The sequence below is a fragment of the Mus caroli genome, chromosome 2 (genome assembly GCF_900094665.2).
Source record: "Mus caroli chromosome 2, CAROLI_EIJ_v1.1, whole genome shotgun sequence".
Classification (NCBI taxonomy): domain Eukaryota; kingdom Metazoa; phylum Chordata; class Mammalia; order Rodentia; family Muridae; genus Mus; species Mus caroli.
In genome coordinates, this window is record NC_034571.1 from 12,641,088 (window position 1) to 12,666,532 (window position 25,445).

The following is a 25,445-nucleotide window of genomic DNA, read 5'->3' on the forward strand; positions in this document are numbered from 1 at the left end:
GAGAAGACTGCAGGAAATAATCAAACTCAGGGGCAAAATCAACCAAGTGGAAAAAAGAAGAACTATTCAAAGAATCAAGCAAATGAGGAGACTATGCAGGGGCCTAGCAAACACAGAAGTGGATGCTCACAGTCTGCTATTGGATGGATCACAGGGCCCCCAATGGATGAGCTAGAGAAAGTACCCAAGGAGCTAAAGGGATCTGCAACCCTATAGGTAGAAGAACAATATGAACTAACCAGTACCCCCTGGAGCTCTTGTCTCTAGCTGCATATGTATTAAAAGATGGCCTAGCCGGCCATCAGTGGAAAGAGAGGCCCATTGATCATGCAAACTTTATATGCCTCAGTACAAGGGGACTCCATGGCCAAGAAGTGGGAGTGGGTTGGTAGGGGTGTGTGTGGGGGCGGAGGGTATGGGGGACTTTTGGGATAGCATTGGAAATGTAAGTGAGGAAAATACCTAATAAAAAATTAAAAAAAAAAGATAACATGGAATTAAAGTATAGTTTCAAAGATCAAGCCAAGGTGTTTCTGTAGAAACTAGAGGGGAGAGTCCAAGTATACATTGGCTGTGTGAGTCACACAAAACTTCTGTTTTCAAATGATGAAAGAAAATATCTCCAGAAAATGTAAAATCCAAATGTATTTTCTTGTGGCACAAATTATTTTGCTTATTTTTCCTAATGCAGCAACATATACCATTCCCTTTGTGGGATTTTAGAAAGGAAGTCAACTTCCACATTATTTCAACTCCTATTTATTTATCCCATGAAAACTTCATGATGATAATTCTTGGGTCAGATTCTTTAGCTATTTCTTCTTCCCTTTTTGTTTTGTTTTTCTCTTAGGCTTTGCTTTATTTTGGGTGGTAATATCATAATTTCATTTTTTTAATTTGGTGATGATGGTCATCCTAATTTTTAATTTTTAATTTTAATTTTCCTCCTAATTTTTTCCCTGATAATTTCACACTTGCATATAGTACATTATGATTATTCTTACCCTTGTCCCAGCCTCTCCTATTTCTCTCTGAATCCTGTTATCCACCCTTCCTCTACAGGCCTATTTTTTAGTTCCTGTCTTTCAATATTGTCTGGTGACCCACTAGATTTAATAAGTTTGGGTTTTTGAGACAGTGCAGCCTCAAAGTTGTTATAATCCTTCTGCTTCAACTGAGCCTTGCTAGATATTTTTCTTGATGGATTGTTTTCAAGTAAGCCTTCATAAAGTCTCCTAAATGAAAGAGGAAGTTTTCAGTAAGGAACATTTAAGTATAGATGTACGTTATTTCTGTCTCCTTACCCCTTTGTCAGGAGATTTGAAGAAACCTGTTCATCCTTTTAACAATAAAAAAAGCTGTGCAGCTGAAAAGCAATAGCTTTTTATAGATCTACTGGACAGCCAAGATCACAGGAACTGCTACTGCTTCCCTGAGAAACAAACAGATGGGCACTGGGTCACAAAAGCTAGAAGAGGAAACCTTGGGTATAAACGTCTGTAGGAATTGGGTAGGACGTGTAAACCATGATTTTCCAGGAGCTGCAGGTTCAATATCGAAATTTTCATGAGATGAAATACAGAGCAGAGAGTAGGGAAATATCTTATCTGAAATCCTTATCAGATTTACAAATATAAGTCTAGGATTTCCCTCAGCTTTCACAAGGGGAGAGGAATATAGTCATGGAAGCATCCATAAACACTATTTCACTAACACTTTACTGACACAAGGGAAGAGAAATGTTCAACAATGTGAAAATGTTGGGTTTATGTAAATGGGAGAGTACAGATATAAAATACTCACTCCTGTGACCTAGGAAGTGGTATGCACATATTTGAAGGAGTGCTTGAGTTAGTTGTAATAAAATTTTCAAGTTCAGGGACATCCACTAGGAAAGATGCTCTCATAAGTTATGCAACTAGTATACAGAGAAGATGGAAAGTTTAATTATATAAAATTATTCAATGACCTCAGAATAGAGAAAGTGGAAGAAAAGTAAAAAAGACACAAAAATTAATGAATACTGAAATGATAAAATGTGTTATAGATATCATACCAGCTCTGTCAGTAGTTCAGCTGTATCAATAAAGATTAATAGTACAAAATCAACAATTATAATAAATTCATTATCAATGTGAAAAAGACCAAAATATTATCTTTCAAAATCTATATTTATTATAAAGACAGAAATCTCAAATGTAATGTACACTCATGAAAAGTACAGGAGACTCTCTAAGGCTAGTCCACTCAGGAGCAGACAGGCTGCAGAAGCAGCAGAGGAGCTGGAACAGGATCCCACCAGCCTACATCTGCACGCAGGAGGTGGGGCTCTTCTGCAGGTCTCTGTGCATTGGTCTTGTCAGGAGAGAGCTGGTCTCCCAGGAGTGCTGACACAGGCTTACAGACTCACAGGAGTAACAAGCTCTAGGCAGAGACAGCAAGAACATCTAACACCAGAGATTACCAGAGGATGAAAAGCAAATGCAAGAATCTTACCAAAAGAAACTAAGACTACTTGGCATCATCAGAACCCAGTTCTCCCACCACAGTGAATTCAATTAACCCAAACACACCAGAAAAGCAACATATAGAATTAAAGTGATGCTGGTAGAGGATTTTGAAAAGGACATTAATAACTCCCTTTAAAAAAAAAACCACAGGAGAAGACAGCTAAATAGGTAGAAGCCCTTTAAGAGGAAACACAAAAATATCTTTAAAAATGACAGGAGAACACAGGTAAACAGGTAAAAGACATTAAAGAGGAAACATAAAAAATCCCTTAAAGAATTATAGGAAAACAGAACCAAACAGGTGAAGGAATTGAACAAAACCACCCAGAATCTAAAAATGGAGGTAGAAAAAAATCACAAAGGGAGACAACTATGGAGATAGAAAACCTAGGAAAGAAATCAGGAAACATAGATACAAGCATCACCAACAAAATACAAGAGATGGAAAAGAAAATCTCAGGTGCAGAAGACTCCATAGAAAACATTGATGCAACAGTCAAAGAAAATACAAAATGCAAAAGATCCTAACCCAAAACATCCAGAAAATCCAGGACACAATGAGAAGACCAAACCTACAGATAATAGGTATAGATGAGAATGAAGATTTTCAACTTAAAGGGCCAGTAAATATCTTCCACAAAATTATAGAAGAAAACTTCCCTAACCTAAAGAAAGAGATGAATATACAAGCACCCTACAAAACTCCAAATACACTGGACCAGAAAAGAAATTCCTCCCATCATATAATAATCAAAATACTAAATGCACTAAACAAAGAAAAAAATGTTAAAAGCAGAAAGGGAAAAATATCAAGTAACATATAAAGGCAGACCTATTAGATTCACACCATACTTCTCACCAGTGACTATGAAACCCAGAAGATCCTGGACAAATGTCATACAGATCCTAAGAGAACAGAAATGCCAGCCCAGGCTATATACCCAGCAAAACTTTCAATAGCCATAGATAGACGAACAAGATGTTCGATGGCAAAACAAATTTTCACAATATCTTTTCTCAAATCCAGCCCTTCAAAGGATAATAAAGGGAAAACTCCAACACAAGGGGGAAAACTCCACACTAGAAAAAGATAGAAAGTAATCTTCCAGCAAATCTAAAAGAAGATAGCCATATGAACAGAATCCCAACTCTAACAATAAAAAACAGGAAGTAATAACTACTTTTCCTTAATATCTAATAATATCAATGGACTCAATTCCCCAATAAAAAGACATAGACTAACCGAATGGCTATGTAAAGAGGACCCAACAATTTACGGCATAAAGGGAACACACTTTAGGGACAAAGGGAGACACTACCTCAGAGTAAAAGTCTGGAAAACAAATTTCCAAGCAAATGGTCCAAAGAAAGAAGCTGGAGTAGCCATTCTAATGTCAAATAAAATTGACTTTCAACCTAAAGTTATCAAAAAAGATAAGGAGGGACACTTCATATTCAACAAAGGTGAAATCTACAAAGATGAACTCTCAAATCTAATCATCTATGCTCCAAATGCAAGGACATCCACTTTCATTAAAGAAATTTTAGTAAGGCTCAAAACACACATTGCACTGCACACAATAATAGTGGGAGACTTCACCACTCCACTCCCATTAATGGACAGATCCTGGAAACAGACACTAAAGAGATACACAGTGAAACTAAGAGAAGTTATGAAACTAAAGGATTAAACAGTTATCTAGAGTACATTTTATCCTAAAACAAAAGGATATACCTCCTTCTCATCACCTCATGGTACCTTCTCCAAAATTGACCATATAATTGATCACAAAACAGGCCTCAAGAGATAGAAAAATATTGAAATAATCTCATGCCTCCTATCAGATACCAATGAGCTAAGGCTGATCTTCAATAACAACATAAATAGTAGAAAGCCCACGTACACATAGAAGCTGAACAACCTCTACTCAATGATAACTTTGTCAAGGAAGAAATAAAGAAATTAGACTTTTTAGAGTTTAATGAAAATGAAGTCACAACATACCCAAACTTATGGGACATAATGAAAACAGTCCTAAGAGAAAAACTCAGATCTGATTGCTTCCAAACTGTAGAGAGCTTACACTAGTAGCTTGATAGCACATCTGAATGCTATAGAGCAAAAAGAAGTAAATACATCCAAGAGGAGAAGAGGCCAGGAATTAACCAAACTCAAGGCTGAAATCAAACAAGTGGAAACAAAAAGAACTATACAAAGAAGCAACCAAACCAGGAGCAGGTTTTTGAGAAAATCAACAAAATAGATAAACCCTTAGCCAGACTATAGGGACAGTAATAAGCAAAATCAGAAATGAAAAGAGATACATAACAACAGAATGTGAGGAATCCAAAAAAATCATCAGATCCTACTACAAAAGCCTATACTCAACAAAACTGGAAAACTTGGATGAACTGGACAGTTTTGTATACAGATACCAGGTACCAAAGTTAAATCAGGATCAGATTAATGATTCAAACAGTCCCATATCCCCTAAATAAATAGAAACAGTCATTAATAGTCTCCCAACCAAAAAAAGCCCAGGACTAGATGGGTTTAGTGCAGAGTTCTATCAGACCCTCAAAGAAGAATTAGTACCAATACTTCTCAAACTATTCCAAAAAATAGAAACAGAAGGTATTCTAACCAATTCATTCTATGAAGTCACAAATAATTTCACACCTACATCATACAAAGAGCCAACAAAGAAAATGATCTTAAGACAAATTTACCTTATCAATATTGATGCAAAAATACTCAATATAATTCTCACAAACCGAATCCAAGAACACATCAGAATGATCATCCATCATGATCAAGTAGGCTTCATCCCAGGAATGCAGGGATTCCAACTCAATTCTTCACAGAGTTAGAAAGGGCAGTTTGTAAATTCATCTGGAATAACAAAAACCATAGAATAGCAAAAACTATTCTCAACAATAAAAGAGCACCTGGTGAGATCACCATCCCTAATCTCCAGCAATTATGGTTAAAAACAGCATGGTGCTGGTACAATGACAGACAGGTAGATCAATGGAGTAGAATTGAAGACCCAGAAACAAATCTACACACCTATGGTCACTTGATCTTTGACAAAGGAGTTAAAACCATCCAGTTTAAAAAAAAGACAGCATTTTCAACAAATAGTGCTTCTCAACTGGCAGTTATCATGGAGAAGAATGTGAATTGATTCATTCCTATCTCCTTGTACAAAGCTCAAGTCTAAGTGGATCAAAGACCTCCACATAAACCCAGAGACACTGAAACTTATAGAGGAGAAAGTGGGGAAAAGCCTCTAAGATATGGGCACAGGGGAAAAATTCCTAAACAGAACAGCAATGACTTATGCTGTAAGATTGAGAATCAACAAATGGGACCTCATAAAATTGCAAAGCTTTTGTAAGGCAAAAGACACTGTCAATAAGACAAAAAGGCCAGCAACAGATTGGGAAAGTATCTTTACCAATCCTAAATCAGATAGAGGGCTGATATGTAATATATACAAAGAATTCAAGAAGTTTGACTTCAGAAAACCAAATAACCCTATTAATAAAAGGGGTACAGAGCTAAACAAAAAATTCTCAACTGAGGAATACTAAATGGCTGAGAAGCACCTAAGAAAATGTTCAACATCCTTGGTCATCAGGGAAATGTATATCAAAACAAGCCTGAGATTCCACCTAACACCAGTCAGAATGGCTATGATAAAAATCTCAGGTGACAGCAGATGCTGGCGAGGATGTGGAAAAGAAGGTACACTCCTCCATTGCTGGTGAGATTCTAAGCTGGCATAACCACTATGGAAATAGTTTGGTGGTTTCCAGGACATAGTACTCCTGGAGGACCCAGCAATACCACTCCTAGGCATATACCCAGAAGTTGCTCCAACATGTAATAAGGACACATGTTCCACTATGTTCATAGCAGCCTTATTTATAATTGCCAGAAACTGGAAAGAACCCAGATTTCCCTCAAAAGAGGAATGGATACAGAAAAGGTAGAACATTTACACAGTGGAATACTACTCAGCTATTAAAAACAGTGAATTTATGAAATTCTTAGACAAATGGATGGTTCTGGAGGATATCATCCTGAGTGAGGTAACCCAATTAGAAAAGAACACACATGATATGCACTCACTGATAAGTGGATATTAGCCCAGAAGCACAGAATACCCAAGATACAATTTGCAAAACACAAGAAACTCAAAAAGAAGGAAGACCAAAGTGTGGATACTTTGATCCTTCTTAAAAGGGGGAACAAATTACCCATGGAAGGAGTTAAAAAGTGTGAAACATAGACTGAAGGAATGATCATCCAGAGACTGCCTCACCTGGGAATCTGTCCCATATACAATCACCAAACCCAGACACTATGGTGGATGCCAACAAGAGCTTGCTGACATGAGCCTGATGTAGCTGTCTCCTGAGAGGAGATTTGCCAGTGCCTGACAAATACAGAAATGGATGCTCACAGCCATCCATTGACCAGAGCACAGGGCCCCCAATGATGGAGGTAGAAAAAATACCCAAGGAGCTGAAGGGGTTTCCCCATAGGTGGAAAAACATTATAAACTAACAAGTACCCCCAGAGTTCCCTGGGACTAAATACCAACCAAATAAAACACATGGTGGGACTGATGGCTCTACCTGCATGTGTAGCAGAGGAAAGCCTAGTCAGTCATCAATGGGAGGAGAGGCCCTTGGTCCTGTGAAGGTTCTATGCCCCAGTATAGGGGAATGCCAGGGCCAGGAATGGGAGTGGGTGGTTTGGAGAGCAGGGAGAGGAGAGAGGGGAGAGTGCATTTTTGGAGGGGAAACTAGGAAAGGGGATAACAGTTGAAATGTAAATAAATTAAATATCCAATGAAAAAAAGGGGAAAAAAGAACATGAAAGTTAATGAAAAGACTCTAAGTGAGGACTATTATTAAACATAAAGGAATTGCATAGATGAAAACAAATCGATCATTCCTCCCAGAAAACAAAAAATAATCTCCAACATATAAGAATTTAATACTGGTAAAATCATAGTTTTTCCAGTAAATCCTGATAGAAATTTAAGGAGAAATTTATGACTTTATTATGAAAGTTGGTGAATTAAAGTTGTTTAGCTATAGAATGATTCAGCAGGCAGAATATGAGACTTGGCATGACTAACTAGAACAGCACAACCAACCATCCCAACCTGTAGATTACTTCATCCAAGTGTATAAGCGTGCCTTTGTTCTGAAGTAACACAGAAAAATAATATGAAAAAAATGTCATTGGCCATGAAACATAACAATCTGAATAAATGGAAGCCATACACAATATGCTTTCTACAATCTTCCTTTTGGGAGAATGGATATTTCACATAAAATTGAAAGTATTCTCTCCTTTCTTTACATGTTTACCTAACTTGAGAAGAACCCCATTTCTGTCGATGATTAAAATTGATGATTCTTTCCCAGTTTTTCCACATTTTTCTCTATAATGTAACAGGAATGTGATTACAAAACTCCTATACAGATTCAATAATGGCTTCTAAATAGCTCACGAGTCAAGGATGATAAATTAACATCTTGACATATTTTAATTCAAGAGAGAACAGAGAATCAAAATGTGTATTTCATGGAATACATTGGTTATAAGAAAGTTTGAACATTTTAAGAAAACAGAGAAACAAGTCTAAATTAAAAGCTGTTTAAAATCAACAGATGAAGAAAATGGAAGTGTTGAGTATGAGTAGATATTAGTGAAATATATGTAATAAATAAATAAAACTACTCACATCCAACTATTTAGACTGAGCCAGGGGACCCTAATGGAAGAGCTAAGAGAAGTACTGAAAGAGCTTAGGCCATTGCAACTCCATAGGAAAAACAATATCAACTAGCTGAACCATGTGGAGCTTGCAGGGATGGAACCACCAACCAGAGTATACATGGAGGGATGCATGGCTCCAGCTACAGATGTAGCAAAGGATGGCCTTAACTGGTATCAATGGGAGGGGAGGCCCTTGTCCCTATAAAGGCTCAATGCCCCAGCATAGAGGGATACTAGAGAGGTGAGGCAGGAGTGGGTGAGTGGGTAGAATAGCACCCTCAGAGACAAAGGGGAGGGAGCATGAGATCAAGGGTTTACAGAGGGGAAAATGAGAAGGGGGATATTATTTGAAATGTAAACAAATAAAATGTTTAACAGAAAATGAAATAAAACTAAACCATATATTTGAAAAAAATAAATAAAATTGAAAACACTCTCATCAAGTTACTTGAAACAACTAAAGGAAGCAGGAAGTCCTGCTATCAGAAGTGAAAGGGAGGCCATTGCTGCTGAACTTTAAATAGTGATAAGCCACAAGGAAAACTGTATTAAGTAGAAAAAAAAAGTATTAGATTTGTTTGGAACTATACAATCAACTTATCTGCTACCCCAGGAAAAAAAAAGAAAACACAGAAGAGAAAAGTAGATTGATAAGTTTTGGCAATGTCAAATAGAAAACAATTTCAATTATATTGAATACACAGACAAACATGCACAGAAAAACATGCACCTTTGGAGCACAGACATCATTTATAGCTCAGTGGAAAACATCTAACATAACTGAGGACTCAGTGAGTGAACTCATCATAGGAAATGCAGTTTAGATCCCTAGCACCCACTTAAAAAACAGGCTCATGGCATGTATTTGTAACCTAAGGGTCATGAAGACATAAGGATCCCTTGTGCTTGCTGGGCAGACAAATGAACAGTGAACAAACTCCAGGTTTAGTGAGAGACCTTTTGTTAAAAAGTAAGGTAAAAAGTGATGGAATAATACATATATTATCAACCTTTATCTTTCACATATGCCTACTCAGGCAATCACCCCCCTGCTACACAAAAAGCACACACACACACACACACACACACACACACATTACCAAAATATATAATTTGCAGAACACACTGTGCAGCAAATGTGGCCATATCTTAATACTCTGATTTTGTAGAAGAAAGAATAACTGAAATAAGGTCCTACATCAATCATACCCCAATGCCCATTATTCATAAAATATAAAATGCTATGACTTGTTGGGCGTGGTGGCACACGCCTTTAATTCCAGCACTTGGGAGGCAGAGGCTGGAGGATTTCTGAGTTCGAGGCCAGCCTGGTCTACAGAATGAGTTCCAGGACAGCCAGAGCTACAGAGAGAAACCCTGTCTCGAAAAACAACAAACAAACAAACAAAACCCAAAATGCTATGACTTGAAAGTGAGAATGAACGATAGTATACCTTCAGAATCTGCACAGGGTAGAATCCTGTGTAAAATGAACTCTGCCTATCACGTGCCTGTAGCACCACCTTTCTGCTCAGAAGGATTAGCTGCTGTTTTGAGATGACTTGTAAGAGATAAATTCTGTATAATTAGGGGTGCCAGAGAGGAAAGGAGAGTGTTTGAGATGATAATGATATTTGTGCTTGGTTTAACACACTCTGTATTAAATACATTATTTCACTAAAATCCACAACTTTTCTTCAATCTTCCAGGTAGTGGTCGGCATTTCTTGTATGTCAACACTTCTCTCACTGAAGAAGGATCTACTGCAAGAATCGTTACCTCTCACTTTTTTCGAGCAAGCCTTGGAATATGTACTGTTCGGTTCTGGTTCTACATGGTGGATCCCCATATTGTGGGGATATTAAAGGTATGGAAGAAAATAGATTTGCAACCATTGGAATATTCAATATGTGAGTTTAATCACCCCATTGTAGTCATACTGCCAAAGTACCCTCATTAACTTCTCATCTCTTACTGGGGCTGTGGGTATTTGGCATACAGTACCCTCATTCGTCTTCATCTGAGTCAAGGCTAAGCTCATTGATGTCTGCCACCTGAACTCAATTAAGGCCTTGACTATTTAGAAGATTATCTGTACATTTAAAAAAGTGTCTGAGCCGGGCACTGGTGGCGAATGCCTTTAATCCCAGCACTTGGAAGCAGAGGCAGGCAGATTTATGAGTTCCAGGCCAGCCTGGTCTACAGAGTGAGCTCCAGGACAGCCAGGGCTACACAGAGAAACCCCATCTCAAAAAACCAAAAAAAAGCCCAAACAAACAAAAAAGTGTCTGAGTAGATTTTACATGTACTTAGCAAATAAGGACTTGCCAAAGGACAACGAGGAAATGTGACACTAGAGATAACAATAAAGAAATCTCTATCTCAAGCAAAATAAAAGTAAAGTAGTCTTGACGTTTCAAATTAAGATCTGCCCCCAAGTATAAAACACAGTCCTTGAGAGAGTTGACAGTATTTATACTTACAGTTTCATCAGTGTTTTATGATATATATTCAATTTAAAAGTGTCTATTAAAGCACAACCCTGGAGTCATGACCTAGCAGTTAATTGTTTAGACCACATGAGTTTTATTGCCTCAACTCAAACATTGTTCCTAGGACATGGTGACAGGTGTTGGTTATTTTCTGTCTTTCAGGAGATATTTTATACACATTGTATAAAATATCAATTTTAGTTCAAAAGTTGGCCTAATGTGGGAGGTATGCATATCTTCTAGCTTTAAAATAATTGAGACCACAAAATGCTTAGCAAATTCTCCTCTCCAAGATTACGTAATTAGTGTAAAATGTTACATCAAAAATCTGCCATCTATTAGTTACCAAGCTTGTAGTCGGTACAAAAAGTCTGAAAGATAAAACAAAAACACAAAACAAAACAAAAAACAGAAAAAAAGAGAAGCTATACTAATTATAATAACTGACAGGGTCTCTTACCAAATCAAAACACATGCAAAGAACATGAAATATTTATACTGACTCTTTGAGAGTTTATGTTTTCAAATGGAAACCAGTAGAAACCAAGAAAGTCCATTCTAGCAGTTGAGGGACACACATGTCAGTGCAATATCTTGATCCTTTGGATTTTTTCATATGTTTTACATACAATATAGAGTAATTTGGGACATTAGCTTTTGGTTGTAATAGATTCCAGGTTCCAGGAAGGTAACTTCCTAGTCTTCCTCCATTGCTCTTCCTATTGTGTGATGATCTGTTACTCATGAAAGCAAACATACTTTACTTACTAACATGACTCAGCATCTCCCTCCATTCAGAACAAACACCCAAACATGCTTTTTTGAATAGTTGGTTAGTTCTCTGCTTGGGGTACCCAACTGTATAGCCCCTAGTATTTAGTTGTGCATCTAGAAATAGCCTCTAAATTACAAAGGTTTGTTTCAGTCTTTATTTATGAAGCCTTGCTGTGGAGCATGAATTTTCAAATTAGAGGTTAGCAGTATAGAGAATTCTTCTGCATACTGGACAGTCTACAGATAATTCTACTGCAGGGAAGTCTGGGGTGGAGTTGGCAGTCAACATGATAAAGGGTAGTGGTGATAATGATAATGATGCTGGTGATGATGATGATGATAATAATGATGGTGGGGATAATAAGGACATTCCTTTTTCTCTGAACTGTCTTGTGGGGGGCTGATTAACACAGTGAATTATCTTGGGTCTTTCTGTTTTTCTATCTGATTTGGCATTTCAATTTTTTTTTTCTAGTTTAGATGATGCAAGGCATAGGACAGGATTGGAGTTATGTGATATATTTGAAAGCATGTTTCCCACATGAGGAGGGAGATTTGAGAGAAATTTACACATGCAAACACATGTGTGCTACACAGAAAGAGTAGAAGAGAGACCTGCTTTGTCTAATCCTGGATCCTTCTTTATGTGAGCCTGGAACTTCTCAGAGTAACAAGCAACTGGATGGGTTATGGCCAGTACAAAAACCAGGAGTATCAGTTTTCATCTGATGACCTTGATCTCCCAAACCCTCCTAATTTTTATCTGTAGAAATCAACGTATGAATTGAGGAGAGCCATTAGCATTCAGTTTATTTCAAGGGAATAAGTTAGATTATATCAGAAGTCATAACAGATACTATATGATTGATTTGACATGGACTATCAATGTACTCTGAAAAACACTATCTACTAATGGCAAATAGGACATTTCTTCACCATCATATTGAGATTATTTTCAAATAAAGCATGTCTAAATTGTATCACCATCTTAATATGATTGATCAGATAAGACAAAGCAATCAATAAAAATGTATAAAGTTGATAAATTTGGGTAAAATTAAACATGATCTTTCATGCTAACGTATGGATGACACACCAAACTACTGCAACTTACCCCAGGCTTTGAGTAGGACACATGAGAAACATAAACACTCTTGATGAGTAGGAACCCTTCAGTAGCTTCTAATATTAAGTGGTGAATAATCAGAATGTTAAAATGGGTATACAGTTATCATCATGCTTTGATATAAAGACAAGGCATTATAGGAAAATACCAGCATACATTTAGCTGATTGTATATTTTCTAGTTGTTAGTATATAAGAACTTAATCATGTTAGTTTCTATCTTTCAGATACATATTCACACATGAAATTTAAATCTCAAATTAAAATGAACATAGTCTTTTTTTTAAACCATATTGAAAAAAAGAGACCTAAGGGAAACCAAATTATTTTCTCCAGAGCATATTAAGCTTTCCTAATTCAGATTCCTAGCCTTGGACTTGTTTAGATTATAAATGCAATCCCAGTAAAATGGAGGTGAAATTTGGACACAGGATGGAAACTTTAATAATGACTAATATTCTGATTTCTACAACTTCATCCTAATGAAATCAAGGCCATGTAGAGGTAAGTTTCAACATTTATAGTATTTGCAGCATTTTGTGCAACAATAGAAACTTCATTTTGTTTTGGTTTGCTTTGTTATGTTTTTGGCTTATTGGGTTTTTTGTTTATTTTGATTTCTTTCTTTTTTTTAAGAAAGAGAGAAAGAACATGAAGATGGGTGTTTAGAGAGGGAAGAGAATGTAAGGGGGAGTTGGAATGGAGAATATGATCAAAATATACCATATAAATTTAATAAACATAAAATATATTTTAGTTTTTGCATTTTCTGTAATATGGAGAGTTTTATAATTGCTCATGGAGAATATTTGAGTTACGTCTTAAATCTCCCTTCTCCGACAACAGGTAACTTGATAGATCTGGATGGCATCATAGATGTCTAATGTTCATATTTCAGAATAATTACCTAGCCATTCTGAAATAGCTTTGAAGGTTGAGTTCATAGATCTAAACTATTGGTATTAAAGACTGTGGAATTCATGTTCATTTAGCATGTAAATATTCTTTTCAAGAAGCAATGAAGACTACTTTTATGATGATTGTTAGAATTATAAAGATTTTACTCATGCTCACTATGAGTCCTGAAACTTGGGGTTTCAGTTGCTCACTGACTTCTTTCCTCATCCCTCCTCCTAATGAAGAAGTTCACGTTCCTGAGAAACCTCTTAAGTGGTACTCCCCTAATGAATCTCCCAAGACTCTGAGTGTTGCTTTTTGCATGTTTTATTGATCTATAATAACTGTGTATACAATGGGCAGTCAGCTAGTCCCATATATGTATACAATGTGTAATGAATCATTTAGAGTTATTAACCTACCCAGTGTTTCAATTTTTTTAATCTCTTACTTCAGAGACAGATTCTTTCTTCTGGCTTCTTTGAAACACATAATCAGATTTGATCAACTAGTCTCACCTTACTATATGATATAACACTAGAATTTTTCTTCCTGTTTTTGTACCTGTTGACCAACTTCCTTTTCTCCATTTTCCTTTAACCTGCCCAATCTGTTAACTATTACTTATTTTATGCTTCTAGGAGATTCACTTTATTTGTTTCCACACACAAATAAGACCATGTGGTATTTGTCATTTAGTGCTTGGCTTAGTTTTGTTTAGCATACCCTTTATTTTCATCCATACTGCCAAAGTAAAGCATTTCAGCAAAATGATACTATTGTGGTCTACTTCTTACTTCTTTATTGTTTTTGAGTTTGCTTTTACTTTTTATTCATTATTATTTTTATATAATTTTAATTGAAAATAGATGATTCTCAAGCATATCTTCTGATTATGGTCTGTCCCTCAAGGAAAATAGGTGTGTGTGGCACTGAGAAAAAAAAAACCCAGGATAATATCAAATATAATACTATCAGGTGACAATTACATGTCAAAAACTATTGAAATTTTCTTATTAATTAATACTATATATATACACACATATATGTGTGTATGTGTGTGTATATACCCTAGCCCTAACCCTAACTATTATATATATATATATATATATATATATATATATATATATATATATATAAACACATATATATATATATATGGATAAATGGATGAGGTGAATGAGAGGGAGGAAGCCTCTAGAATCTATTCAGTATCATAAAACCATGCGGTGATAAATATTAGTTTTCCCGCATCTGGTGACTCTCTTGTCTGCTATTCACTCTATGTCTTCCTCCTCTCATATTAAGGGAGCTTTTTTCATGGCCTAATTAGTGTTTCCATACTCGTTTTCCAAAAATCACTTTTATATCCTACAAATAATTCTTTAGAAAAAGCTTTGCATGTTCTGTATATGATATATTATAGTTTCTAGTACAAATTTGGTATATATTTCACAAAAATGTAATAATAAATTAATTAGCTATTCCTACAAATAAATCCCATATAAAAGTCAAAAAAGGGATGATGAATGTATTTTTTTCTGCCTAGTTTCGTATGCAACAATACATTTAGCTCATTTGTTCAGTTATTTCATATGATCAGTTGTTGAAGGACAAGAGCCAAGATGGTGTCTCGTTTATCAAATTGAGACCTGCTGTCCATGACTTTCTAAGGTGTCATACTGATCACTGCCTAGAGAAAAGTCAGACCTATAAGTGTCCACTGTCTGATACTTCAAGCAGAGCTCTCCTCTATGTGATACTCTCTGGGTTTATAAACTTTAAAATGGCAAATAAGAGAAGGGTGAGACCCATTCCAATTCATATATGTTTTTTAACACAAATGACTGTAGACCCTAAGATATTTTGTGACAAGAAGGGTTTCTAATCCACCATTCACAACTCTCCCCACAACTGTATAGAAGACTATGATAATATAAATAATTACCCAATAAAATATGATGCATAAAGTTCTCTTGGTAATCGAAGAAACACATTGTAGATTTATAGTCACATACAAACCAGGTACTAGGTTAGAATTTAGTGAAGTCCATGCTGTAATTTACAAAGTAATTTTACAAATTTGCTGCTCCATGAGCCCTCTTGTCCTTTCCCCATGGGCTTGGAAAGGCAACCTATTTTGTAGGTATCGTTTCTACTGCAGAAAGTTCCATGTAAGGGGATAAAGAAGTGGGAAAAATAAAGAGTAGAAAACAAATTAAAGCTGATAAAAGAAAAATATGCAGAGTTAAAAATACACTTGTATCTAAAAATATATGTATTCGATAAATAGGCAACAGTTTATGTAAGATAGACATAGGACAACATATATAACAGAGCTTTGCATGTTTTAATTATTGCTATTTTTGATGAGATTAAATATTGTATTATTATGAACATTGTCACGAGTTGCTATCAGTTGCTATTTAAGAGTTTATTATTATTATTTTATTTATTTACATTCTAGCAGTTGCTTCCCCTCCTGGTTCCCCCTCCTACAGTTCCTCATCCCATTCATCTTTCCCCTTGCCTTTGAGAGGGTGCCCCTGCCCTACCAGGTTTCTCCTTTCTCTGGGGCTTCAAGTCTCACTAGGATTAAGCATATCTTCTTCCATTGAAGCCAGTCCAGGCAGTCCTTTGCTATATATGTGCGGGGGTGGGGACTGGGGATTGGGGATGATCTCAGAGTAGCTTATGTATGCTGCCTGGTGGGTGGTTCAGTCTGTTTTTTTTAAATTAGGTATTTTCTTCATTTACATTTCAAATGCTATCCCCAAAGTCCCCCAGACCCTCCCTCCCCACTCCCCTACCCACCTGCTCCCACTTCTTGGCCCTGGCATTCCCCTGTACTAAGGCATATAAAGTTTGCAAGACCAAGGAGCCTCTCTTCCCAATGATGGACAACCATATGCAGCTAGAGACAGGAGCTCCAGGGGTACTAGTCAGTTCATATTATTGTTGCACCTATAGGGTACTTTCTCTAGTTCCTCCATTGGGGGCACTGTGTTCCATGCAATAGCTGACTGTGAGCATTCACTTCTGTGTTTGCCAGGCCCCAGCATAGCCTCACAAGAAACACCTATATCAGGGTCCTTTCAGCAAAATCTTGCTGGTGTATGCAATGGTGTCAGCGTTTGGAGGCTGATTATGCGATGGATCCCCGGGTATGGCAGTCTCTAGATGATCCATCCTTTCATCTCAGCTCCAAACTTTGTCTCTGTAACTCCTTCCATGGTTGGTGTTTTGTCCCCAATTCTAAGAAGGGGCAAAGTGTCCACACTTTAGTCTTCGTTCTTCTTGAGTTTCATGTGTTTTGCAAATTGTATCTTGTATCTCGGGTATTCTAAGTTTCTGGGTTAATATCTACTTATCAGTGAGTACATATCATGTGAGAGTTCTTTTGTGATTGGGTTACCTCACTCAGGATTATGCCCTCCAGGCCCATCCATTTGCCTAGGAATTTCATAAATTCATTATTTTTAATAGCTGAGTAGTACTCCATTGTGTAAATGTACCATAATTTCTGTATCCATTCCTCTGTTGANGGNCATCTGGGTTCTTTCCAGCTTCTGGCTATTATAAATANGGCTGNTATGAACATAGTGGAGCATGTGTCCTTNTTACCGGTTGGNACATCTTCTGGATATATGCCCAGGAGAGGTATTGCGGGATCCTCCGGTAGTACTATGTCCAATTTTCTGAGGAACCGCCAGACTGATTTCCATAGTGGTTGTAAAAGCTTGCAATCCCACCAACAATGGAGGAGTGTTTTTCTTTCTCCACAACCTAGCCAGAATCGGCTGTCACCTGAATTTTTTATCTTAGCCATTCGGACTGGTATGAGGTGGAATCTCAGGGTTGTTTTGATTTGCATCTGGGTGGTTCAGTCTTTAAGAGATCCCTGTCATCCAGGTTAGTTGAAACTTCTGGTCTTCCTATGAGGTCACTCTCCTCTTCAGCTTCTTCACTCCTTTCATTAATTCAACCATAGTGGTCCGAAGTTCTGTCCAATAGAGAAAGTACCTGAGGAGTTTGCAGCCCCATAGGAGAAACAACAATATGAACTAACCAGTATCCCCAGAGCTTCCTGGGTCTAAACCACCAACCAAAGAATACACATGGTGGGACTCATGGCTCCAGCTGCATATTTAGTAGAGGATGGCCTAGTCAATCATCAATGGGAGGAGAGGCCCTTGGTCCTGTGAAGGTTCTATGCTCCAGTATAGGGGAATTCCAGGGCCAGGAAGTGGGAGTAGGTGGGTTGGGGAGCAGGGGGAGGGAGAAGGGGGATAGGAGGTTTTCAGAGGGGAAACCAGGAAAGGGAATAACGTTAGAAATGTAAATATCTAATAAAAAGAAAACAAAAAGAATGAAGGGGGCAGAGACAGAGAGAGAGAGACAGAGAGATAGAGAGAGGGAGACAAACATACTGCATGAAGCTGAAGAAAACTGCACCCTCCTGTTATCTTCTTTGGTTCTTGGGATTATTGATCTCATGGTTTTCCAAGCATCTTTACATTTCATAAATTCATAACAAGTTCAACACAAAAATAAAATGAGAGAGTTACAAAACTAAAAAAAAAAAATTAAAAAAAAAACTACCAAATAAACAAACAAAAAGCTTTACTCCTTCTCAGTTACCAAGGGCTCCTCAAGTAAGGTTGGAATGTCTTGTACAACTCACCACTTCATGTTGAGATTTTATCTGACTTGAACTTGTATAAGTCTTATGGATGCTGTCCTAATCACTGTGAATTCATATGGGCAACTGACAAGGTTTGTTCATGAAATACTTCTTCTTTGTAGTCATCCACCACCTCTTGCTATCACAGTCTTTCCACTTCATCTTTCAAAAGGTTCCTGGAGCTTTAGGAGGAATTTTTGCACCCTGGTGTAATAGTGACACAAATATCACAAAAATAACTAAACACTTTCTGCTTGGATAAGGCTAGCTCCACAATATAGAACCCCTACCTAGCATAATATCAGGGCCAAGAACCTGACACTAGACAGGCTATAAACAAACCTACTACTCGGCTAACAGCATATAATACTAAAATAACTTGTGATAACTTCTCATAGTGATAGATTAATGTGTCTCCCTAAACCTCAGCAGAGAATCTTCTATATTTTCAATAGAGGCTAACACAGAGACTCATAACTGGTCAAAGCTCAGAGAATGAGTGACTGTGAAGTCCTCAGCCCTAAATAGGACATCCAAACTGTTTTGTTTGTTTGTTTGCTGGCTGGTTTGCTTGTTTTTAGACAAATTGCCCCATTTTGAAAATAGATTTGATATCCCCTTTCTATAATATTAATGGCCCATGTGTTAATGTGGACTCTTTTTTAAAAGATTTATTTATTTTCTGTCTATGAGTACATTGTTGCTATCATCAGGCACACTAGAAGAGGCATCAGATCCCATTACAGATGGTTGTGGTTTCTGGGAATTGAACTCAGGACATCTGGAAGAGCCATCAATGCTCTTAACCACCGAGCCATTTCTCCAGCCCTAATATGGACTAATTTATTAAACAGATCTTTAACAAAGACACTAGATAGGATAAATCTATCAATGTATCTGCACACACCTGTTATCCATCACATGTCAAGAATCATGGACCAATATTAACAGTTTGGTAAAATTGGTGTATAGGTTTTGTTGACAAAGAAATATATTGACACTTGAGGTGGAGAAAAAAATTCTGGAATAGTCTGTATATCTTTCCTTGTAGATAATAGAAAAACAACCTTAGAGAGAAACATTGCTGTAAAACACTATTAAGTTCTAAATTACACAAGACAAGAAGGCAACGCACAAATGTGAAGGTTGACACTCAAGAGGAGGGAGCTAATCTAATTTGACCTTCTGCACAAGGCTTCTCCTTCACAGTGTAATAAAGAGAAAAGGTGACCTCCAGTTGAAGAGCGATCCTGCTGGAAATTAAAATCAATTCACATTGTAAGACAGAGAAGTGGAAATTTGCAAAAGAAAGTATTTCTTATAGCTGACTATAAATGGACTAGGTACAAAGTCACCTTGAAAAATAACCCAAATCAGCTTTGCTTAGAAGTCTGGTTCCCAGGCTGAGTAAGACTTCTTCAAAGAACTGTTTAACATATTGGAAGCTAAAGAAACTTTTACAGTTTTAGTTGGTGAACTCTGTCAGTCTTTATATTCCTTATAGATTCTGAATTTGATCCCTTGATTTCCAAGCCCTTTCTTATTATAGAAGAATAAAATGTACTCATTTATTATTCTATAAATTGGAGCTGTGGGTTTAGCTAACTACTTCAGTTTTGTTATTGAATAGAAGTAGTGGTAGATTATAATCTCACTTTCTTTTTCTACATCAGCCATTATTTCACTACCATTAATTGAACCTTTTGTCATACCTACATTGATTTCATAGAATCATGTTATCAATGTTAAATCTATATTATGTACATACATTTTCTTTAAATGTATGAAAGGATGACCGTACCTAGTGCATTGCTAATATAGATAGGTACATAGATGAGTAACAAAAACAGAGATAAATTAAACCATTTCATCTGCCCTTTCTCTTTATTGTACTGTTTTGCCTACTGGAATGAAGGCATATCAAATTTAACTATACTCAGTCTCTATTGTTTGTTCTTGGTGTTGTATGTTTTGTTTTGTTTCTTGGTGTATTTATCAGTCTCAGCACTTATATGTCAAAGCTATATTGGTAAGTGCAAGACTCAAGACAATGACTCTTACGTGCATAGTGATTCTTCTTTCTTTATGATAATGGGACATTTTCTTGTGCTTCTGTTTGCCTTTTGTTTTGTAATGCATTACCTTCACTTGTGGTTTATTTGGCTACACTTTACTGCGGCTCCTCTTTCTTATTCCTGTGGGGTTTAAAGCTGTAATTATTATTACTTTGTATTGAAGTGGATGTTTTTATTAGATTACTTGGAAATTTCCATCTATTCTAATTAAAATGAATTTTCTACTTTGAATCTAATCCCCACCAGTACAAATAAAAGATGTTTGGCAAGATTGTACTGGCCAGGCTCTGTGACTTCTTGTAATTGGCTTGAATATTAGATAAAGTTCATAAATAACACACATATTTCTTGATAATCTTATTAATAAAAATATCTGGCATTAATTTCATGTTAACATTAAATAAAAGTATTTTACAGCTATTTTTCTCACTGCACTACTAATTCTATGTAACCCACATTGTAAGATTGTTCTGTAATTTGATATACACATTTATTTGTTCAAGGCTATAGCAAATAACTACTGATTTAAGCAGAAACCAAAGTAATGCAGATGGCTGTATTTACCTATGTACCTATTGATTTGCTGCAGATACTTCTATGCCATAACACAAATAATATTGATATAGCCATAGTTAAAATTAACTAAATTTGATATTGTTTTTTGGTAGGTTCTTTTAGAATCCCATGTGTTATATTTTTACTATATTAACCCTGTCCTTCATTTTCTCTCAGATCCATTTCCCCATCCATATCCACCCAAATACAGATTGTGTGGCTTAAACACCAGCAATACATTTTCTCAGAGTTCTGAGAAAGATTCAAGAGCAATTACTGGACAGATAAAGTTTCTTTTGAGGCCTCCACAGGAACTGACTGATATTCTCACCTGTGCTGTCTTCAGTTTGAAACCCTTACTGTTCTTTCCTGTTTCCAAACTATGTGGAAGTGATTCACATTCCAGCTTTGGAATTCATATGTTCTCACGGAAACCTGATGACTTCTGCTCCCTTTTAACCTCAGGGAGATTCTGCTACAGCTTCTTCATTCTCAGGTGCAATTAATCTGGGTCAATTCTTATAATCAGTTCATAGCTGGAGGTTTTATCTGGACAATCGAGCTAGTTTTCACAGTCTATGAAAAAAAAACAAACCTTGGTGTGTATTATGTATATGTGTGTGTGCATGTGTCTGCATGTGGATGTGTATATATGCGTTTGTGTGTTTGTGTATATTTGTCTGTACGTCTATGTGTATGCATGTGTGTGTATGTGTGTATATCCCTGTATGTATATGTGTGTGTGTGAATGTTTTAGATTTAAATGACATCCAAAGCAAAGAACTAGATTTGGTTCTTTGTTTTTCTAGTGCTCTGCTGTCTACCATAACATTATAGATTCTGTTAAGCTTAATGATTCTCTTTTATAATTTCCCAAAAGTGTTTGTTTACATCCCTGCATGTTGGTGAAACTTGTTTGAATAATATTGAATAATGTTTGAATAATATGTTCCAGTTCCTTAGACAATCCAATAAATACCTTTCTTCCAGCAGTGACTGTACATTTTGAGTGACCTCCAGCTCTCTGTCACTCTAATGCCACAGAGGAGCTATGACTTTCATGTCCTTATATTTTTGATGTACTATTTTTACCATTTGATCTAGGAAATACAAGCTATTTGTAGCAGTCTCAGGCATCTTGCTTTGTTAGTTTGGTTCTATTCCCAGCTTGGAAACTCATATGTCTGATCATCTCAACAAGATTTAGCTACCCAATGTGATCCATGTATGATTCTTATTCTCATCAGCTCCTCCAATAAGTACTTAACTATCATGTCGAAGCCCCTTGATTCATCATTAGCTTGTACCAAAGGCACTGTCTCATTAAGTGAATTCATAATCCTGTTGGGAAAGTTTATCTTTTCTACTGTTGCTTATAGTGATGGTAATTTCTTTCACAGGTGATTGTTTTAACAGATTGCAGTTTTATTCATGTGTTTTCATCAGTTCCTATTTGCTTTAAATTTCCCAGAAAGCCCTTACTATTTGTTTGTATTAGTTGCTGTTTCTGATTCTCCAGGACTTCTGTAGATTGATATCAGCATTTTCTGTATTTGCTTCAGAATATTCTTGAGAAATATAGGTAAGCATGTGTTTTCAGTTAGACATCAGAACCATAAACTATTTACCCAATACTTAACATTTTATGGAACATTCCAAAAGGGAATTAAATCAGCTCATAGTTTCATTTTGACATCGATTTGAATTTTCTTGGAATATCTACAAAGCTTGTGATGAATCCTTTCTGAGAATGACAGTTCTTTCTTCATTTTGCTGTCTGTTTCTCGACAGTTTCTGAGATTTTTGTTCTACAGGTCATTGACTCATGTCTACAGCACTGCCTTGATTATCATAGCTTTTTATAATTCCTGGTAGCCAATTAGTATTGCTCTGAATTTGTTCTTCTATATTGTGTTGTTTTCACTTGTCTTTTGCCTTACTTTATAAATTTGAGTTAATTCATTAATATTCTCAAAATAACCTGATGAGATTTTGCCTGGAACTGAGTGAAAACTGACTAAAGTTGAAAAGAATTTACATTTTGATAGAAGTGATTTTTACTCATAGAATAATTTATCGAATATAAGTGTTTATATTTGAGTTTTTCATCAGATCCTTAGTATTCTTCCTATCATATTCTTTTGTTAGATTTATGTGTACATAATCTTGTTTCAAATAATGTGGTGGTCAATAACAGTTAATTACACTTAATGCATTACAAGAGTGCTAATACTTTAGATTTTATTGGCTAGTTGCTATTGTCTATCTTCTATGATGACCCCATAAGAATGAGTGAATCTAATGACATATTTATCATAATTAATTCCCATTATTAAATAGCATATCTCTATATATTTCTCCTCCTTGTGCTAAAACAAATTGGGTATTTAATTCACATTCTATATTTTCATTACTGGAACATAAGAAAATAATTAATATTTTTCATTGTAACTCTGCACATATACTATAACATTGTTCCAACTATGTATTAATTTTTGGAGACATCTTATTTGATTGGAGCGATTTCATATGAGATTTTCTATATAGTTATGCCCTCTGGAAAAAAAGGTTTAGTTCATCCTTCATAATCAGTACACATCATCTTCTATTACTTAAGTAAAGAATTTTGGGGCAGTGTTGAATAGAAATGATAAGAATGAATGTCATTCTTTGTGCTCAGTTTACTGAGAAAGGATCATTTTTCACCCTTAAGAATATTGTCCACCAAACACCAACTATGGTCAGTAGACAAATCTCCCTGAGGAAGACTTCTGAGAAAATAGGTAGATATTTTCTTATAAAAGGATCATAGTCTTTAACTATGGATGTAGAAGGCATCTTTCACACAGAAAGACAAACCAGACATGAGATGTGTCTGTGGGGGTGATATTGAAATAGAAAATATAACCAATGTGTAAACAAATCCCAAAAGCTGACAAATTCTACTATGGTCATATGTTACATTGATATATATTCCAGATAATATGTGTTGAAAATAGAAACATTCTAATAGTTTCAAATTTGTCAAGTTCATAAAATAACCAAGGAAGCTCTGAGAACCTCCACAGCCGCAAAGAGTCTAGAAAATATTGCCCGTCAAATGGGATGTGTGAGTGAGTAACAGACATTCAGTTAAAAACTTTGGTGATACAACTCAATGTTGTAGAAATATTGCCTTATTGGTTTCCACAAGAATAATATACTAATGCAGGTTATTAATGTGAGAATATGTGGACACTCTTGTACTGTGTGCTCAGTTTTTCTATGAATCTAAACTGTTTTAAATCAGAATGTTAATAAAAATCAATTGTGGTTCTCCATAAAAAAAAAAAAAAGAATATTGTTCTTTGTAGATTTTTTGTTTTTGTTTGTTTGTTTATTTGTTTGTTTGTTGTGTGTTTTTTTTCTTTGAGACAGGGTTTCTCTGTATAGCCCTGGCTGTCCTGGAACTCACTTTGTAGAGCAGGCTGGCCTCAAACTCAGAAATCCTCCTGCCTCTGCCTCTCAAGTGCTGGGATTAAAGGCGTGTGCCACCACGCCTGGCCTTTGTAGATATTCTTAACTTTCAAGATAATGCTTTCTAGTCCAAGGCTTTAAAAGTTATTATTCTGAAAAGGCTATGGTTTTCATTGTCTTCTTTTGTGTTTGTGTGTATACTTGTTTATGTGTATATGTACATTTGGGCACATGTGCAAAGTATGTTAGCATGAATGTGGGTGCCAGAGGTAGATATTGGGTGTCTCCTTCAATCTTTTACTGACTTATGCTTTGAGACAAAGTCTTTCACTGAACTTGGAGCTCGGTTATTTAACAGAAAGCCTCAGTGATCCCCTTTGTCATCTACCCAGCACTGAATTTGAAAGTTTGAGCCATGATACCTGGCTTTTTATATAGGTTTTAGGGAACTGATCTCAGATATGTGTGTGTATGTATCTGTACTATTGATTTGATAGACTATATCTAAAGATTATTGAAATTTTATAGACCTAACATGCTTATAATTTCTTTTGGTCATGACCAAAATATTGAAATATTCTTGATACATTGTTAGATTTGATTTATTAATTTTGAGGTGTTTTTATGTTCATAAGAGATATTGCTCTGTTGTTTCCATTAATAATACTGGCTTGGACATGTAACATTTTGGAAGGTTACTAAAAAGTAATTAAAATTATTTGTCAGAGCCATCTCGGTTCCCAGATCCTGAGGAAACTAGTCTGCACAGGTAAGAGTGTGGACTACAGTAGCTAACACCTTTTTGACAGGCCCTGTTTCAGGCCTTCATCTTCTGCCAGGAGGCAAGTCCGAATGCCAGATATCTGTGCACCTTCTCTGCAAAAGGAGAGCTTGCCTGCAGAGAGTGCTCTAACCACTGAAACTCAGGAAAGAGCTAGTCTCCCAAGTCTGCTAGTAGAGGCTAACAGAATCACAAAAGGAACAAGCTCTAACCAGAGACAACTATAACAAGTAACTCCAGAGATTACCAGATGGCAAAAGGCAGACATAAGAATCTTACTAACAGAAACCAAG

At 36.2% G+C, this 25,445-nt stretch overlaps 1 protein-coding gene across 1 annotated transcript in view; it reads left to right on the forward strand.

Annotated features, from left to right (window-relative positions):
• Positions 1-25,445, forward strand: part of Malrd1 (MAM and LDL receptor class A domain containing 1) — a 667,530-nt gene that overhangs the window by 492,029 nt on the left and 150,056 nt on the right. Inside the window, exon 31 of the mRNA XM_021156265.1 lies at positions 10,023-10,180. Coding sequence (XP_021011924.1) covers positions 10,023-10,180 — 158 coding nt within the window. The remainder of the gene's footprint in view (positions 1-10,022; positions 10,181-25,445) is intronic.